Below are 17,708 nucleotides of genomic sequence, written 5' to 3' on the forward strand. Positions count from 1 at the left end.
AATATAACATAGCAAATAATTTATACAAAAATATGATTTTCCATGAAATGATAGCATTATTTAGTCATTTACTTATATATACAAAACATTTTTCTTGAAGTATGTTGTAAATATTCTTGTAGCTTAACTTCTATTCAGCCACAGTTAGTTTTGTAGGTAGTATTGTGTTACATACCTACATCAGTAATAATGAATTCCCATAAAATGATTTTCCAGTACTGTTGTACTTCTCTTCTCCTTGGGAAGAAAAGATTACCCATTGCCCAGATTTATGACTGTATTACATTTCCTTATCAAATAAATGTGCTTTAATTATCAAGAATAAAATAAAAGCTCATTCCATTTTTCATGCACATTTTTAATATTGGCTTTTTGTATTACAGATGTTAACAACTGTCAATATAATTATTAATTATAATATAATTATAAGTTAATATTGTAAGTTGATTATAATAATTATAATAATCAGTATAATAGTAATCACATAATAATGCATATAAGTGCTGAACTTCCCAAAGTAATTTCTGTTACTCTAATCTTGGGTATACATAAGTGGATTTCAATCTTTCTTTCTTTCTTTCTTTCTTTCTTTCTTTCTTTCTTTCTTTCTTTTTTTTTTTTTACCAGAATCCATTGAAAATCTGATGAAAGTTAGAAACAGTTCCCTCATAATAACTTATGTGCACACAAACAGTGTTTTGCACAAAATTTCAGAGGATCATGGACTTATTGAAGTGATTTCTTGATTTTTCATATATTCAAAAATTGAGAAATCTTTCCCCTAAATGTGCATTGCAGATTCAGCTTTGTATGTACCCACAGATAAAATATACTGTCTTACAAGTTTTTCTGGGAGACCTGTTCTTATGCCAAAATTTAATTATAGAAACTAAAATTTTAGTAGAAGACTAGACTGTATGAACAGATGAGAAACACTGCTGAAATACCAAATGAAGTATTTTTCAATTGCAGCAATTACTTGTAATGGTTTTTAGAGATAGTAAATAATTACAGTGAGAAAAGTTAACTATCTTCAATATATACTAAAAGAGCCTTAACAAAGCTTTCAGTGTAATTTAGGTGTTCATATTACAATCTTTACACAAAGGATAGCATTTTTTTTTATATATTATTTTGAGGAAAATTCATTAGACAAGTTTTCTTTTAGTTCTTTTAGGTTTTCTTAAATCCCAATAATAATTATTTTGAAAATGAAACAAAAAAGAAAAGTATATATTTATGTGGAGTAATAGTTGCCACAGTCTGAATTCTGCACTATTATTCCTTGTTGTTAAAACATTATTTTTCCAAGATTTTTAAAGATTTTTTCTGTGTTATTTAGTAACCTAGATTTATAATAACTAAAAATACAGTAAGTCTTTAGCATATGACATTTTTCTCTTCATTATAAAGTAGCAAATTATGCATCCTTTTATATTTTTTAGTAGAAATTGAGAATTAAGAATACAAAAGTCTTCACAGACTCTAGGTATTGAGTATGGTTAGCTGATCATGTTTAATTTTTTCCTTATGTTGTATTGAATCATCCCAGACTATACTGAAAAGATGCAAACAAACAAGCAAAAGGTATAGAAAACCATTATCTGGGAAGCATTGGTCTTTAGCAGTTTGCATGAGCCAAATGGATCAATCTATGTACTCCCGACTAGGCCCCTGAAACAAACATAACCAAGTACGAATATGGAGCAGGTGCTACAAGTGGAGACAATCAGTGAGTACAGAAGCTGCTGTCAGAGATAGAGTTTCAAAGTCTGAATGACAAAAAGGGGATAACCACCAAAAATGGCCCTGTCCTGAGGGACCACACTTGACTGTGCGGCCTCCTTTTCTACTTTTTTGAAAACTCATATAGTTTCCCCTCTACAAGAAGAATGTACATACAGACAGGTTAACAGGACTATGCATGCTTAAAGTACAATGATAATATAAAATTTGACACCTAAAAAATGAATAATCCTATTAAAAATGGGCAGAAGACATGAATAGATGTTTTTCCAAAGATGGCCAATGGACACATGGTGGCCAACAGACATATGAAAAGATGCTCAAACATCACTGATCATCACGGAAGTACAAGTCAAAACCACAATGAGATATCACCTCACACCTATCAGAATGGGTAAAATCAACAAGAAACAACAGGTGTTGGTGAGGATGTAGAGTAAGGGGAATCCTCTTACACTGTTGATGGGAATGCAAACTGGTGCAGCTATTGTGGAAAACAGTATGGAGGTTCCTCAAAAAGTTAAAAATAGAACTGTCCTACTATCCAGCAGTTGCACTACTAGGTATTTACCCAAAAAATAAAATTAAAAAAAAATACTAATTGAAAGGAATACACACACTCTAATGTTTATAGAAGCATTATCTACAATAGCCAAATTATTGAAAGAGCCCATATGCCCATCAACTGACTAATGGATAAAGGAAAAGTGGTATATTTATACAATGGAATCTTATTCAGCCATAAAAAGATAGAAATTTTGCCATTTGCGCAGACATGGATGGAGCTGAAAAGTTATGCTGAGCAAAATAAGTCAGAGAAAGAAAAATACCATATGATTTCACTCATATGTGGAATTTAAGAAACAAAACAAACAAGAAATAGGGAAAAAAAGAGAGAGAGAGAGGCAAACCTAAAAACAGATTCTTAAATATAGGGAACAAACTGATGGTTACCATATGGAGGTGGATGGAGGGAATGGGTTATATACATAATGGAGATTAAGGAGGGCACTTCTCATGAGCACAGGGCGATAAAAGTTAAATTACTATATTATACACCTGAAACTAATATAACACTGCACGTTAACTAACCGGAATTAAAGTAAAAACTTAAAAAAAGAAAAAGAAAAAGAAAAAGAAAAAATTTGAAAAGCTTATTACAAGAAATGAAGAAAATGTGTGTGTGTGTGCACGCAAAGCACCAGAAGAATTGGATTGTAGAATGACTAATTAAATTGTATTGCTTTCATAATTAAATCAAATAAACTAAGAGGACTTCCAAAGTAAACAAGATAATGGAAAGCGTGCAAATTCAAACTTTCCAATACAATCTCTACAAAACAGTACAGACGAACAAGGAGTAAAAACAAAATCATTAATCACTTGTGTTTATGTATATTCTACTTCTGGGTAATTTGAAGTTTTGGTGTTTTGTATGTTCTAGTCATGTTGAAGGAGGAGAATTTATGTATTGGATTTTCATATAAAGTATTAGAATAACTGGCAAATTTGGAATAAAATTTATTGGTTATAAATATAATATTATATCAAAATTAATTTCCTAACTTGATAATTTTACCAAAGTAATGAAAAGATAATATCCTTGTTTTTTATAAAAACTACACACTAACATAATTGGGTTGATAAAGTGCAATATAATCACAAATTTCAGAAAAAGCTAGTAATATGTGCATATTTGTATTATGTATACATATATTATTATATAATATATATGAAGAGAGAGAATAATGTAAGTTAAAAAATGCTAATAATTATTTCTTCTTTTGTAAGTGCTAATTTAACTTGTAAGCAAATTTTAACGGGACCTCTTTAATTTAAGAAGTTTTACAACAATACCCCCTGGATGTGGAAAACGATTACACATTCAAACAGTAAAGGATAAATATTTTTTTCTGGAGTACAAACACTTAGACATACAAACAAATGTAGAAAAAACTGAGAGATTGAATTTATAATATTTTAGTTATCAGTTAAGGATAAACAGCATTTGAAAAAAAACAAAAACAAAAATGTATCTGTCCATGCAAAGAGACGTTCTCCTTCCCAGTGGGCTAAAAATTCTTAATTTACTGGAGCTCCAAATAGAAAAATGGAGAAAGAAATTCTCAGTTGACTCTTACCCAATGGAGATTGGATCTCTATAAATCATTAATCTATCACCAAAGGATCAGACCATGAAACTAAATTTCTAATCATTGTAGCCACTGAAGGGAAATAATTTCTTGGTTATAAACCAACACCATAAAGGAACAACATTTTTGAGAGGAAAATGAAAAAAAAAAAAAAAACACACTTGGGCATATTTGTGAAAGACCTCTAAAATGGTTAAAATGATATATGTTTTTTTAAACAGGTAAAATTATGACTTCTATGTAAATATGAAATAAAGATGTGTTAAAGATTTTTTGTATTTCATTTTTAATAAGGGATGCAGTAAAATGTTACAGTCAGTTCAAACATGAGTCCAAATAACTCACTGAAGGGGAAAAAAGACTAGTGGTAAGGAAACAGTTTTTTCATAGATCTGGTTATCAGTAGAATGCTACTTTTACCATATCAGCTAACATATAAGCAATGTCTATAAAATTTTGATTCAAATTACATTAAAGGTATTTTAAAATAACTGAATAATGGATGTTGATTTATTTAGCTTTTTACAATGTATATATTTCCATCATAAATAAACTGAATATGACTGTTTAAAATGATTTTGAAATAAATCAAAACTGAGTTTATTTTACCTTTGCTCAAGGAATATATAAATTTAATATATAAAGGAAAGCATGAACTTCAAACTGAAATGACTGTAATATTGTATTGTGATGGAAATCTACAAAATTCTTTTATTTTAAAATTTTTATAGATGTGTGCAAATGAATGCAGTTGTTTGACTAAGGAAGACAATAATGGATATTGGCGTCTATGTATTCCATCTTGGCATTATACCCCTACGTCTATCCATGTTGTTACAAATGGCAAGATTTCATTCTTTTTTATGGTTGAGTAATATATATATATATATATATATATATATATATATATATATATATATATTGCACCAATTTGCATCTCCACCAGTAGTACCTGAGGCTTTATTTTTCTCCACATCCTTGCCAATACTAGTTATTTCTTTTGTTTTTGCTTTTAGCCTCCTGGACTATTTTATAGTAATTAATAATAATATTTTTTGTTTAAAATGATTGGCATTTATATCTCCAACATATGCATATGTAGTTAGTATATATTATTTATATAATGTATATTCTATTATGTGTATCAACACTAGCACAAAAAAAGAGGGGAATAGAAAATACCTATAGTAATAATTTTCCTATATCGCACTAGAATTAAATTAGTATCTGTGGTAGATCTGATATGTTAAGGTGTGTATGATAAACTTCAGAGCAACTATTAAGAAAATAACTCAACTAATGTCGTAGAAATAGAATTATAGATACTAAAAATTTGCCCTACAAAATATTTACTTAATACAAAAGTAAGTAGTATCAGAAAAATAGATATAAAAAAAACATGAGATATATGGATAACAAAAATGAGAATGACAGGCATAAATCCAACTATATTAATAATAACATTAAAATAAAATGGATTAAAAATCCAATCAAAGGCAAAGATTTTCAGGCTAGATAATTTCTGCATGTAGACAGTATATACCATCAATTGGACACAGACTGTACACTTAAATGTACAAATGGGTTGAAAGTAAAAGGTTAGAAAAAGATACCATGCAATCAACAACCATAGAAACCTGGAGTATCTCTATTAATATCAGACAAAATAGACTTTAAAAGAAAAAATGTTTAATTGAGAAAACAAACAACATTTTAAAAATGACAAAGGAATCATGAGAAGATGTAGCAATTAAAAAAGATATGCACTTCATAGCAGAAACTCAAAATATATCAAACAAAACCTGACAGAATTAAAGAAATGGACAATTCAACAATAGTAATTGGAAACTCCAATTACAGTGGACACTCCACTGTCAGTAGTGTATATAACATTTGGTAGATGAACAAAAATGTAAAAAAAAAATTGAAGAACATTATAAATCTACTAGAACTGGCAGATATCTCTACAACACTCCACTCAACAACAGCAGAATGGCATTCTTCTCTAATGCACATTGAACATTTGCCAAGATAGACCATATGTTAATACAAGTTGCAATATATTTAACAGGATTACAATAATAAAAAAATATATTTTCTGACCACAATGGATTGAAATTAGGATCCAAAAACAAGCAATTCAGTAATTTACAAACATAAGAAAATTAAATAACACACTCCACATAAATCAATGAATCAAAAAGAAAGTACAAGGGACATTAGAAAATCATTTGAGATTAATTAAAATAAAGATATGGCATACCAAAATTCATGGGATGTAGGCAATGCAGCATTTAGAATAAAAATTATAGCTGTAATGCCTATGTTAAAAACAAAGAAGATCTTAATCAATATCCTAAACTTCTACCTTAACATAATGGAAAAGGAAAAAAATTAAATCTAAAGCAAGCCAAAGGAGGAAAATCACAAACTGTGGAGTGAAATTAATTAAATAGAGTATAGGAAAAAAGAGAAAAAAATAGATGTTCTGAACACATTAAAATGTAATCCATGGATTTAGACATTATACCTTAATTTGGCCAAGATACCAATTTATCAAGTTAATACTATAACAGTAATATTGCTTATTATTTTAGAAACTAGTCAACAAGTTCAAAAAACTATACAAAATAATAATTTATAATAGCTGACTCATCTTTGAAAAGGAAGAGTTATTGGGTGAAACTCCATATACCATCTGCTATGATAACTATAAAATCTGTATGGTAAAAACTGTAAAAACTGTAAAAACAAACTGGGCCAACAGAGAGCTTTGAGAACAACTCATGTACATAGAAAATCTTGATATACAAGAAATTTGCCCATAATTTAATGGGAATACACCAGATTCTTTAGTAGAAGGGATTGGGGGAAATGGTTCACTATGAGACCATAAATAAAACTGGACTACAGCCTTACACTTTATGTAGAAGCAAACTCTGAATATGTTCAGAAACCTAAATTAAAAGGCAAAATTGTGATGTAACTGAAAGAAATGCAGGAAGATATTTTTGTGGTTTTGGGATGGAAAACTTGTAAAATGAAACTCACAAGACACAATTTTTTAAAAAATTTTATTTATTTATTTGACAGAGAGAGACAGCGAGAGAGGGAACACAAGCAAGGGGAGTGTGAGAGGGAGAAGCAGGCTTCCCACCCCGATCAGGGAGCTGAAGCGGGGAGCCTGAAGCTGGGCTAGATCTCAGGACCCTGGGATCATGACCTGAGCAAAGGCAGATGCTTAAGGGCTGAGCCACCCAGGCACCCCACAAGATACAACTTTTAAAGCAAAACAACCATAGCACTGTAGCAATGGTAGTCCTGTAATAATATTAAATTTAAGGATTACTTTATGATGAAAGAAACTAACAACAACAGTGATAATAGAGTCAACAGATAGTTGCTAATCATAAATATTTTTCTATTGAAATGTATTCTATTTAAATGCAGCTTATAGGGCATAATTGAAATGAAGTATTTTACACAGGTTTGCGTATTACCACATTTTTGCCCTAAAATGTTCAAAAACATTTTTTGGGAATTTGGAAAACCTTAATGGGAGGAAAAAATTTCATCAGCTATTTTGTCACTCTGGACTTAGTATAGTTTTTGTAATTATGGGGTAGTAACTTTGCAACACCAGCCCTGAACTGTGACGTGTTCATAGCTTCAACCCATTTATGAAGCTTAAATCTATGCCCAAGTCACCAATCCCTACTATCAGAAATATCATATCAAAACGAAATCTATTCATTAGTATATTTATTAAACATTTGAGTACTCCCTAATTGGAAAACACTGGGCAGATGTGAAAATGATATCTGATACCTTACCCCAGGTATCCATAGAGAAATTAATGGTCTCCTCAGAACACACCTCATGGTTACTCTGTATCATTTAGAAAGTAAATATCTTTTTATATTACTAAAATAACTATTATTTCCACTTTCTAAACATACAAGTAGTTTGTGTTATAGCAATGAATTTTCTGGCTTTCTTTCTGGGACCTTTAAAATAAACCTGTTTCTTTTATGAGCTATTTTAAAAAATTTCACATTTTCCATGAAATACTAAATATAACCAAAACACTATTTTTCAGTTATAAGCAAAAGTTCTATTTTAAAGTGTAAAATCTAAAAGTCCATGATAAAATCAAGTAAAGCTGCAAAACCTATTTCTGTAGAGTCAGGAGGCTTATATAATAAATACAGCTTTATGTGAATTTGCCACAGAAATATATTTTGATTATGGTTTTCTTAAATTACTTCTGAACCAGGAAGTCTGATGATTATTAATTTCTAAGATTATTTTAATTTTTGCCATGATATGGATGATTTTTTTAATTAAGAAGTTGAAGGTCTTGTTTTGTGTTTATTTATTTCGAGATTATTTATTTTAGAGAGGGAGCACACACACACATGCACACAAGTGTGATGGGGGGAGGGACAGAGGGAGAGAATCTACAAGTGGCTTCCCCCTGAGACTGTAGTCCATAGGGGGCCGGATCTCAGGAACCATGAGATCATGACTTGAGCAGAAACCAAAAGTCAGATGCTGAGCTGATGCCACCCAGGCCTATTTTTAATTTTGGATGTGTCATGCAAACTTTTCTGAGTCCCATGCAAAAGTTTTGTTACATTTTACTTTCAGGAAAAAAAAAAAAAGAAAAAAAAAGAAAGGAAAGTGAACTGCCTATCAATATGGCTTATTGTGTGTCCCTATGTATGTGTATTTATTTTCTGTTTTTGGTTATTCTTGCTACTACTAAACACTTCTCTAGTGACTGGATCCTTTTGTGTATTGCACTTACATATCTATCTATCTATCTATCTATCTATCTATCATCTATCTATCTATCTATCTATCTATCTATCTATCTATCTATCTATCTATCTTTTTCCCCCCCTACTATTGTTCCCTGGAAAAGGAAATAACCTTGCTTCCTGAAGCTTTATAGTAAAATGATATAAACACCATTAATTCATTAAGCAATTCTAAAGTAGATACCATTGTAATTTCTATATCCATGCCAAAAGTTAATTATAATAAACTTCATTAAAGGAAGCACTTTTGTATAATTAAGTTTCAACTACAGTATGAGTTGAAACTTAGCTAATGTATACATAATTATCTCCCATGTATCTTTTTTTTTTCTTTTGGTGCAAACCAATGCATATGTTATGATATAAAGTCAAAGTTTGACTATATTATAGCTTCAGGCTCTATGATTTTCATGCTTTAATTTCATATGTCAAACAATAAAAAATGTATGCATGCTATATGATTTTGTGCTACCTGGGCCAGATTTTTTATTTTAATTCATTATATCTAAATAGCTTTTTATAGGTCTAACCTTTTTGCATTACTTTTCAAATTATCTCCTAAGACGTGGAATTTCATGAAGCTGTTTATTCAAAACCTTTAAGATGACCTTTCTCTTGAGCATAATTCAATTTTAAAATACATGTGATGATTATATCGTCAAATAATATTAATGGAGCATCTACTATATGTCAGGCATATGGATCATAATCTTAGGATTTAGGGTAATAGGTAGAGTGATATCCTTAATTGCATCTCTTGCGAGAATATTTTTCCATTAAAAAACTAAATGATGAAAAAATTTAAATCACAATATTTATATATGAGATCATATTTTCAACTGACGTGTTTTTGCTTTGTTCTTTCAATCTTGTCTCAAACTTAAGTACAATTCAAATTTGCTTATTTAATAATAAAGTTGGGACATTTGATAATAAAGTTAGTAATACATTGATGAAGTCTTTTAGTCCAATTTATTTTCTCAAAATAAAAGTTCTATGAAATTATAAGAACATTTTAAAATTCTAAATAATATATGTAGATCCCTATAATTTTCTTGACTTTCTTTTCTAACAAAATCGATGTATTTGTCACTGAAAAGCTTTCAATTTAATAGCAATTTATCGTAGCACTAGATATCCATATGTGCGTATATACCAGCATTTACATGCATATTATTAATTGGAATGACAAAATGCTCCACAGACTTGTACTTGTTTGGGTGAGTGCTTTAGTAAGCTGGAGAAATTTATTTAGGTCAATGATTTTCAAAGAGATGGTCTTGCATTCTGGGGACATTTTGGATTCTAGGGTCATTCTAATACTCAGTATAATTGGTTGAAACAGCTGGCATTTAGCAGGTAAGTGGTGGATGATGAATGTTCTAAATCTTTCAATGCATGGAATAGTTCCATGAACAACAACACAAAAAGCGTTCCATGGTTTGCACAATTTCCAAAAGTCCCAACATACATTAATGTGGATATAAAACCTTTTTATAAATATCTGAGCCAATATCAACTTCATTTTACACACTGACACAAAATATTTTTTATAAAATTTTAATAATCATTGAATTTTCCAGGAATGAAACTTTTATGTTTTTATCAAGGACACAATATGTTTTATTCAGAAATGTATTAGAATTTGTTAACCATATTGGAAAATCATATCATCCTACTTGAATTTCTAATAAGAAACTACTATAAGCAGTCTCCATTTATGGTGTCCATGCCTGTGTTCAATAACTTTCAAGTAAAACATATACACATATAATAACTTTCAAGTAAACATATACACATATAATATGGTTGGTGTCAGACTTACCTGCCCAGTAATGAACACTCCAAATGTCTTCTATGAAATAGATGTAGTACAGATAATTTTACAGATGAGAAAAACAGGGCACAAAAACTTCTAAATAAGTTAGAGAAGAATTAGAACCAAGGTTCCCATTCCAAGGCCAGTGCTTTGAATATATCAAAGCATCAACTATACTGACTGCCATTAACAATCTCAGTGAGCCTTGCCAAATTGCATTAAATTGCTAAGTTTCTCACAACTACAAGAAGAAAGGTTTGAACTAATTGAACTTTAACATTCTTGCTGGCTCCAAACACCTACAATCATATAAATTTATGAGTGTAATGACTTAGGTTCAGTAGGTTAATTTTCACTAATAATAACAAGCAACGTAATTTGACATTGCCCTTCTCAACTCAGTGACATGTTTATATGATTATCTTAAGTGCCCTTTGAATAGTTGGTGAAGGATACTTTAAAATCACAATATTTTACTTTAGACCAAAGGTTCTCTCTCTGACTTAGGTTTTGTTCTCACCTTACGCGTTCTTTTTCTGATGCTTTATGTGCATGTATATACAATATTCAAAGGAATAAATGTGTGCATGTTATATAGTGTATAACGTAATAAAATGGCATCTCATAATCGACTTTACCGGTGCCTAGCCTGTAGAGAAGACCCAAGAATATTTGTTCAGTATTTTTAGGCCAATGCCAGTCATATAGAAAATGCAAATATATATTTATGGAATGAATATAGAAATGAATACATGAATACTTTCAATAGAAACTATTATTAATTAAAAACCCTTTTTTCTTAGGCACGATGTTAAATACTTCAAACTTGTTTTGTGCGTGTCTCAGCGTATTGATAGTGATGCTATCGATTAGGAATGCCTGGGGCACTCGGCACTCATTTGTCGGCTGCCAATGCCTGGGATACTCACCTACCAGCTGGGAACGCCTGGCGCACTCACTTGGGCCGGTGGTAACTTCTGGAGAGCCCTTACAGGCTTTTCCCCAATCCACTGTTGCTGGAGGACTGTCTCCTGTGGTTTTTATTACGATTGTTAAGATGCACCACAGTGAAAAAACTCCCCGCAGTGAAAAAAAAAAGTTTTTTGGGGGTTTTTTGTTGTTGTTTTTTTTTGTTGTTGTTGTTTTTTGTTTTTTAAACCACAGCTTCCGGAAGACACAGGGCAGGCCACACAGGTTGCATCACAGGTAAAGAGAGAGCCGACCTAGAGTTGTGGCTTTATTGATATGGAGGGTGTGGTGCCTAGAGTTTCTTGGATTCACTTTTTTGGTGAATTTAAAACACACTGGCCAGCGGAAGTAAAAGCGGGAAGGGAAAAGCAGGGTCACACAAAAGGTCGGTTTTCTAGTTCGACCAATGCTTTCTAAAAACGAACTTCAGGTGGGTCAGCCCGGCTCTTTATATAGTTGTGTAGCTGGCAGTGTTTATTCAGGATAAATATTTTTGAAATAAATGCCTTGACACTCAAATGTTTATGTCGCACACTTATATTGCAATAAAAAAAGCTAATTGTCAGGCACTCACACTGCAGATTTTCACAAAAATCCTGACAAACACTAAACCTTGTCAGTTAGCCTCAGGAAAGTTAATGAGACTATCCTAGGTTACATAGCAATTAAGTGGCAGAACCTGTTTGAGTCTAGGTCTGTCTTTTGCCAAAGTTCTTTTTACTCATTCTGCACAATAAGCAATATTAAGTTTCGCCAAGTATCCACATTTTCTATAAGAATATTTTAAAAGTGTGCCCCACAACCATATTTATTGTATTGCTATCCTGTGTATTTAAGTGAATATGTGATAAATATTTAAATTTTATGACTAATTGGATTTTTTGTTTTTGCATGTTGCAGATGCAGCTGTTCTCTTGTTTACATGGACCCATTCTATATTGTCAGTGTTTAAGATTGCTTAAGAAATCAGAGTACGTCAGTGCATGGCCTCTGCTTGGTCCATTTGCACAACTGCAACTGTAGCTGTCTGCAAAGATATGAAACATCTGTAAAATAGAAATTGAAGATTCTAAATCTGTGCCCTGCAAAAATGGAGCAACAGGTATACATTTAAGTGGCTGTTTCTTCTGAAATGTATCCCAGGATTTACAGGCAAGTATTTCTGAGAAATTAAATTCTCTAGTGGATTATACATTTATTTAACGTATCTCAAATGTATCTAATGATTGGTATTGTAGCCTGCGTTCTAATTTAGCAAAGAACTTGGACTAATAGGATTGGTTCTTTGGACAATTACATTGCTGACTACACAGCCTTGGCTCATGCAAATGAGGCTAAAAAGGCCAGGCTGAACCATAGAGAATATGATATATATGTCAAAGGTCTGAGGAGAAAAACAGGCAGCCTTAACCTCCCAATAATTTCACCTAAACAGCTACAGTATTGCCCTTCAACCTCCTCTTTGGCTGCCAAGCACACTGAGTGCTTAGATTAAAAATGAAACTTAATTTCAGTATTTTCCAGGTCAGTTTAATGCTCCATTAGTAAGATTAAAAAAACTCCATAAAACCACAAACATACTATATCCTCTGTAAAGTCATAGAAGATGATACTCACAGTGGCTATGTAGTAAAAGGCATCTTTTGATATAAAAGTATCAGAAATTAAGCATTTAAATTTAGGTTCTTTAAGATTTTATACTTGGTCTTACATTGAAATGATTATTAATAATAATTTCAAAACTTCTTTATTTTAATTGCTTTATAAAAAACGGTATGGAGGCCACACAGAAGAAAATAATATTTTCACTTTTAAATCACACCTAACTTCAAGTAAAATAATGAAAAATAAAGTTTTGTGCAACTTGATATCCCCTTTTATTAAGCAGGCAATCAACTCCAAACGTTATTTGGATTTCCATCTTAAAATGAAAAATATTTTTATCTATTTGATATTTACAGTAATATCCTGAAGGTTTTGGAAGCAATTTAAAAAGATAAGGTCTAAGGATAGAATGGTGATGTTATTGGAATAAATGTATGGCTATCCAGATTGTTTTTGTTTTTTTTAAATGAAAATATATTTGAGTGTATGAATTCTGGTAAGCTTGGCTAAAAAGTTTGTCCCATTACTTCACATTTCATATTTCAAACATGTTCTCAGGAAAAATAAAATAGCATAAAATGTGCTAGTATTGTTGAAACAAAGGTATCTGCCTTAGGGAAAAACAAATATGTATATATACCTGTTTTGTAAATGTAGGCTATCCTCCAAAATTCAGTGAAAATATAATATTAAGCATCAGCTGTACATAAAATGGAATAAGAAATGGAATTTAACTCCTCTTAATACCATTAGTAAGAGAAAATGTCCTTTGATATTTGTGTAATCTGTGTGTATATGTACATATGTATATGTGCACACATAATGAACACCCTATCATTTTATATGTTAAGATTTTATATTGGCTATAAATAATATGATCATTAAATACATATATATACACACACTATATAGCTAAACCACATGTAGCCCTCATTGATATATAGTAGAAAATTGGTATGACTCACTCTTCAGCTGGGAATAAAAAATTAATGCAGTTTAAGATTTACAAGCCTATATTATTAGGAAGGCCTATATCTTCTATGAAGTCTCTCTGTTTCTACTGAATTGCAAAGACCTCTGTGGGTTTCCTCATATCTAAATATTCAGTCTACTTTTAAACTCTTCATGCAGTGACATGTGAAGAAACTGATCAGTCTCGATTTTCCCAAGATTGCAGAATTAATCCCACTGAAAGCAGAATATTTTGGGAGCAATTTAAAACCTGTTGCCCTTTTTCCTCTCCACCCCTTTTTCTCCCTCTCTCTGGCTTCTCCCTGTGTCAGTTCTCTCTCTCTTCATCTGGATTCTTCCTCTATCCAGTCTCTCTTCTACCTAGTTTCTTTCCCCTTTATTTTTTATTTCTCCTTTCCTTTTCTCCCCTTCCATCCGGTTTCTACCCCCTCTTTTTTCCTCTTAACCTAGTTTTACCACCTCCATCTATGAAGTCATGTGGTTCCTATAGAGATTTATAAGGTGTTACCATACTATTCATATGAGGTGTAATTACTTCTTTCTTTATCCCATCATCTTTTGGGGGTATTTTAGCCTTATATGCAAACTTCTAGGTTAAATGTTATCCCTGTAAATTTAGCCCAGGAGATCACAAACTTTAGTGCTCATGAGAATCACCTGGATGTTAAACCGCAGCGTGTCAGCCCTGCCTCAGGTGTTTCTCATTCAGTGATTGTAGGTCTGGGTGATGCTGATGTTGCTGGATCATGAACCACACTTAGAAAACCAACCACTCTTCTAACCCATTATTATACTCATGAAGAGGGTTGGTATCGATACGAAACTGTAAAATTCAGCTTCAGGTGTGGACTGGCATTCAGTACATCATGAGGAACCCATCTAGTCTAATCTCCTGGTGACCACTAACTTCTGGAGTAAGGTGATGCCATCATATGGTAAAGCCATATACTTGGGTCGATCTTAATATGATTTGAATTTAATTCCAGTGCTATTATCTGAAGTTCCCCAAATATTTTAAAATCTGGGAGTAATTCCAGTGGATTTTTTTCAGGCAGTAGCCTTTTTGCAATTCTCTTGTTATTCCTATCTATTATATTTTAGGAATGGAATCCAAATTTTATTTTTAGTTAATTTTTTCCTTGTCAGTTTGACACTTTCCACATTGCTGGTTTCTATAGTTTATAGTCTAAATAAGAGCTCTAAGCTAGTAGGATAATTTCTTATATAGAATTATCTTTGTCTTTATTTCAAATATTTTGGGTTTCTCCTGCTCTTGACTTAACTTACCAAATTCTCCTTTTCCTCTTATAGTTGTCTTGGTAACAGGGAGAGGCTAGGAAGCGCTTTGATTAGCAGGCAGATTCAAGTTGTTCTATACAATTAGGCCTAGCTTTTCCCTATTTAAAATGGGCTTGAGCTAAGACTCTTTGACAGCCTGCCTACTTTTCAACTGATTTACATAGTGAGGGCCCCTCTCTTAAAAGAAAACTCTTTCTCTGCTATAGTCTGTAAATTTGACTTGCACAGCTCTGTAGTTCTCTGCCCTCCCAGTGGACAACTTTCTTTTCTTTTTAAAGTCTCAGTTACCTTGGCAATAGAAAGATTTTCAAATCTTAGGCATTTTTTTTTTTTTTGCACAGACTTCCTTTTCTTCTATCTGTTAATTCCCATTCCTGTAGAAATTCGAGTATGTTTCAATCAAATTTGTGCTTCAGCTGGAGCGCAGGTCCCTTTATACACTCTCAATTATTAATGCCTGATTATCAATATTCTAATATATTGGCTTATATCTCAGATGACATGCCCCAGTTTGAGGTAGTATGAGTGTATGCATACCTTAGGACTTTGGTGAGCTCTTGTTGACAGAGCTCATTGGGGTCCACGGAAAGCTCACTTCATCCCTGTTTCTCTGTTAAACCTGGAACTGACAGAAGAAAGTCAAAGAATTTTATGAATCCATTTTCCCTAATCAAGTCACGCATGTTTTATTTTGATTCTCCCCAAAGCATTCTAAAGTCCCTAAGGGACAGAAAAAAGGGTGATATACAAAGAGAAACGCTATTGGACGCATTCCTACTTCTACTATGTCCAGAAAAGCTAAGTCTCTGGTGTTTATCAGAGCACCCACTCCAGTGATCATACTGCCTCTGACTATCCCATCCCCTTAAGAACTGAACTACTTTACACTGGGTGTTAAAAACTGACACCATTGGCTGGAATTTACCCTTAGATACTTCCTTCCACATTCTTGTCTTCCTACTTTGAATAGAAGCTGAATTAATTTGGCCTTCATAATTATCAATTCTGTTACGACCTCACAGATATTTTTATGGAAAATAAGTTTACAGAGTATTTCATTTTGTATTGTAATCATTTAAAAACACAAAAATATCAGCCTTAATTTTCTATCTTATGTAATTGATTTTTATTTCATATATAGTATTTTCTTATTTAATATATAACTGAGAGGAGGAATTAGGAGCTGTTACGTAGGCCTGGTGCTTATATTCGTGGTTTTCTGTAAATTTTACTGTGACAATGTTAGTCCTTCTCCAAAGAGATGTTTCCCATTTTTTTGTTTTAATTTAGTCATTGAGATTGTGCCTTAAAACCACTATTCCTTTTCGTGTGTGTGTCCTCTGAGCCAGCATGTTCAGGCTCTCATCTGAGCTGCATGCACATCGTCTCTCTTCATAAAACTCCATCACATTTTGGGTCTTCCCAGAGCTTTTGAGACATATTATAGGATCATGTCAAATTGAGCATCGTATTCAACTGTTTTGGATCTTAAGCCAGGACAGATCTATAATAAGGGGAGGGACAGGGTTTCCTGCTTCAGTAAACTGTGAATTTGGCTCTTCACGGAAATGGGCCTGGTTTCTCAAGAAACATAACATAATTCTTTTAGTAAACCAGGAAGACTTATCACCAGGGACCTGATCTGTCTCTAGGAGTACAGGAGTATAGGCCATTCTGAAATCTAGAACAACCATCCCTAAATTCCCAGAGGTGAGCCCTACAAATGCTTTCCTTTTGTCTTTGTCAGCTCCCTACTTATGTCATGGAAAAAACAATCTCCCTTATAAAAAAATTAATATTGGGTTTCATGTACATATGTAAGATGCATAACTTTTTTTACTTACATATAAATTATGAATATCACTGTATATCAATAAGATAGATATATGTCTTCACCTTTAAGGGCTTCAAAGTGTTTGCTTAAATGAATGCACCAAATCTGTAACAGAATTGCTAGATCAAAAGAAATATATATGGATTTTTATTTGATTGGTCTTTGTTTTGTACAGCAAAGTTCTCTGTCCTCTTTTACACATTCACCAGCAGTGTGTGAAAATACTTTTTTCTTACACAGTCACCATACCAAGTATTAAGTTTTAATTTTTTCCCAGTGTGATATGCAAAATCATATCCCATTATGATTTTCATGTCTTGGAGTAATAACAAGGGTTGAGTACGTACAATGTGAAATTCTTGGAATAACTTTATAGGATCTTTATCCTTTTTTAAATTGCAAGTGTCTTATTTATTTCTCACAGTTCCTTATAATTTAAAGACAGTTTCACTTATTACTTCCAGGGAGAGAATTGTATTATCTGCAAG

The 17,708-nt window shown here is 32.1% G+C and overlaps 1 protein-coding gene across 1 annotated transcript in view; it reads left to right on the top strand.

Annotated features, from left to right (window-relative positions):
• The window catches only part of EYS (EGF-like photoreceptor maintenance factor), a 1,472,906-nt gene that overhangs the window by 137,165 nt on the left and 1,318,033 nt on the right, over window positions 1-17,708 (top strand). Inside the window, 4 exon segments of the mRNA XM_087856898.1 lie at window positions 4,631-4,742; window positions 11,345-11,639; window positions 12,411-12,547; window positions 12,550-12,630. Coding sequence (XP_087713024.1) covers window positions 4,631-4,742; window positions 11,345-11,639; window positions 12,411-12,547; window positions 12,550-12,630 — 625 coding nt within the window.

This window comes from Ursus americanus, chromosome 29 (assembly GCF_024610735.1).
Source record: "Ursus americanus isolate L20-20 chromosome 29, mUrsAme1.1.p, whole genome shotgun sequence".
NCBI lineage: Eukaryota > Metazoa > Chordata > Mammalia > Carnivora > Ursidae > Ursus > Ursus americanus.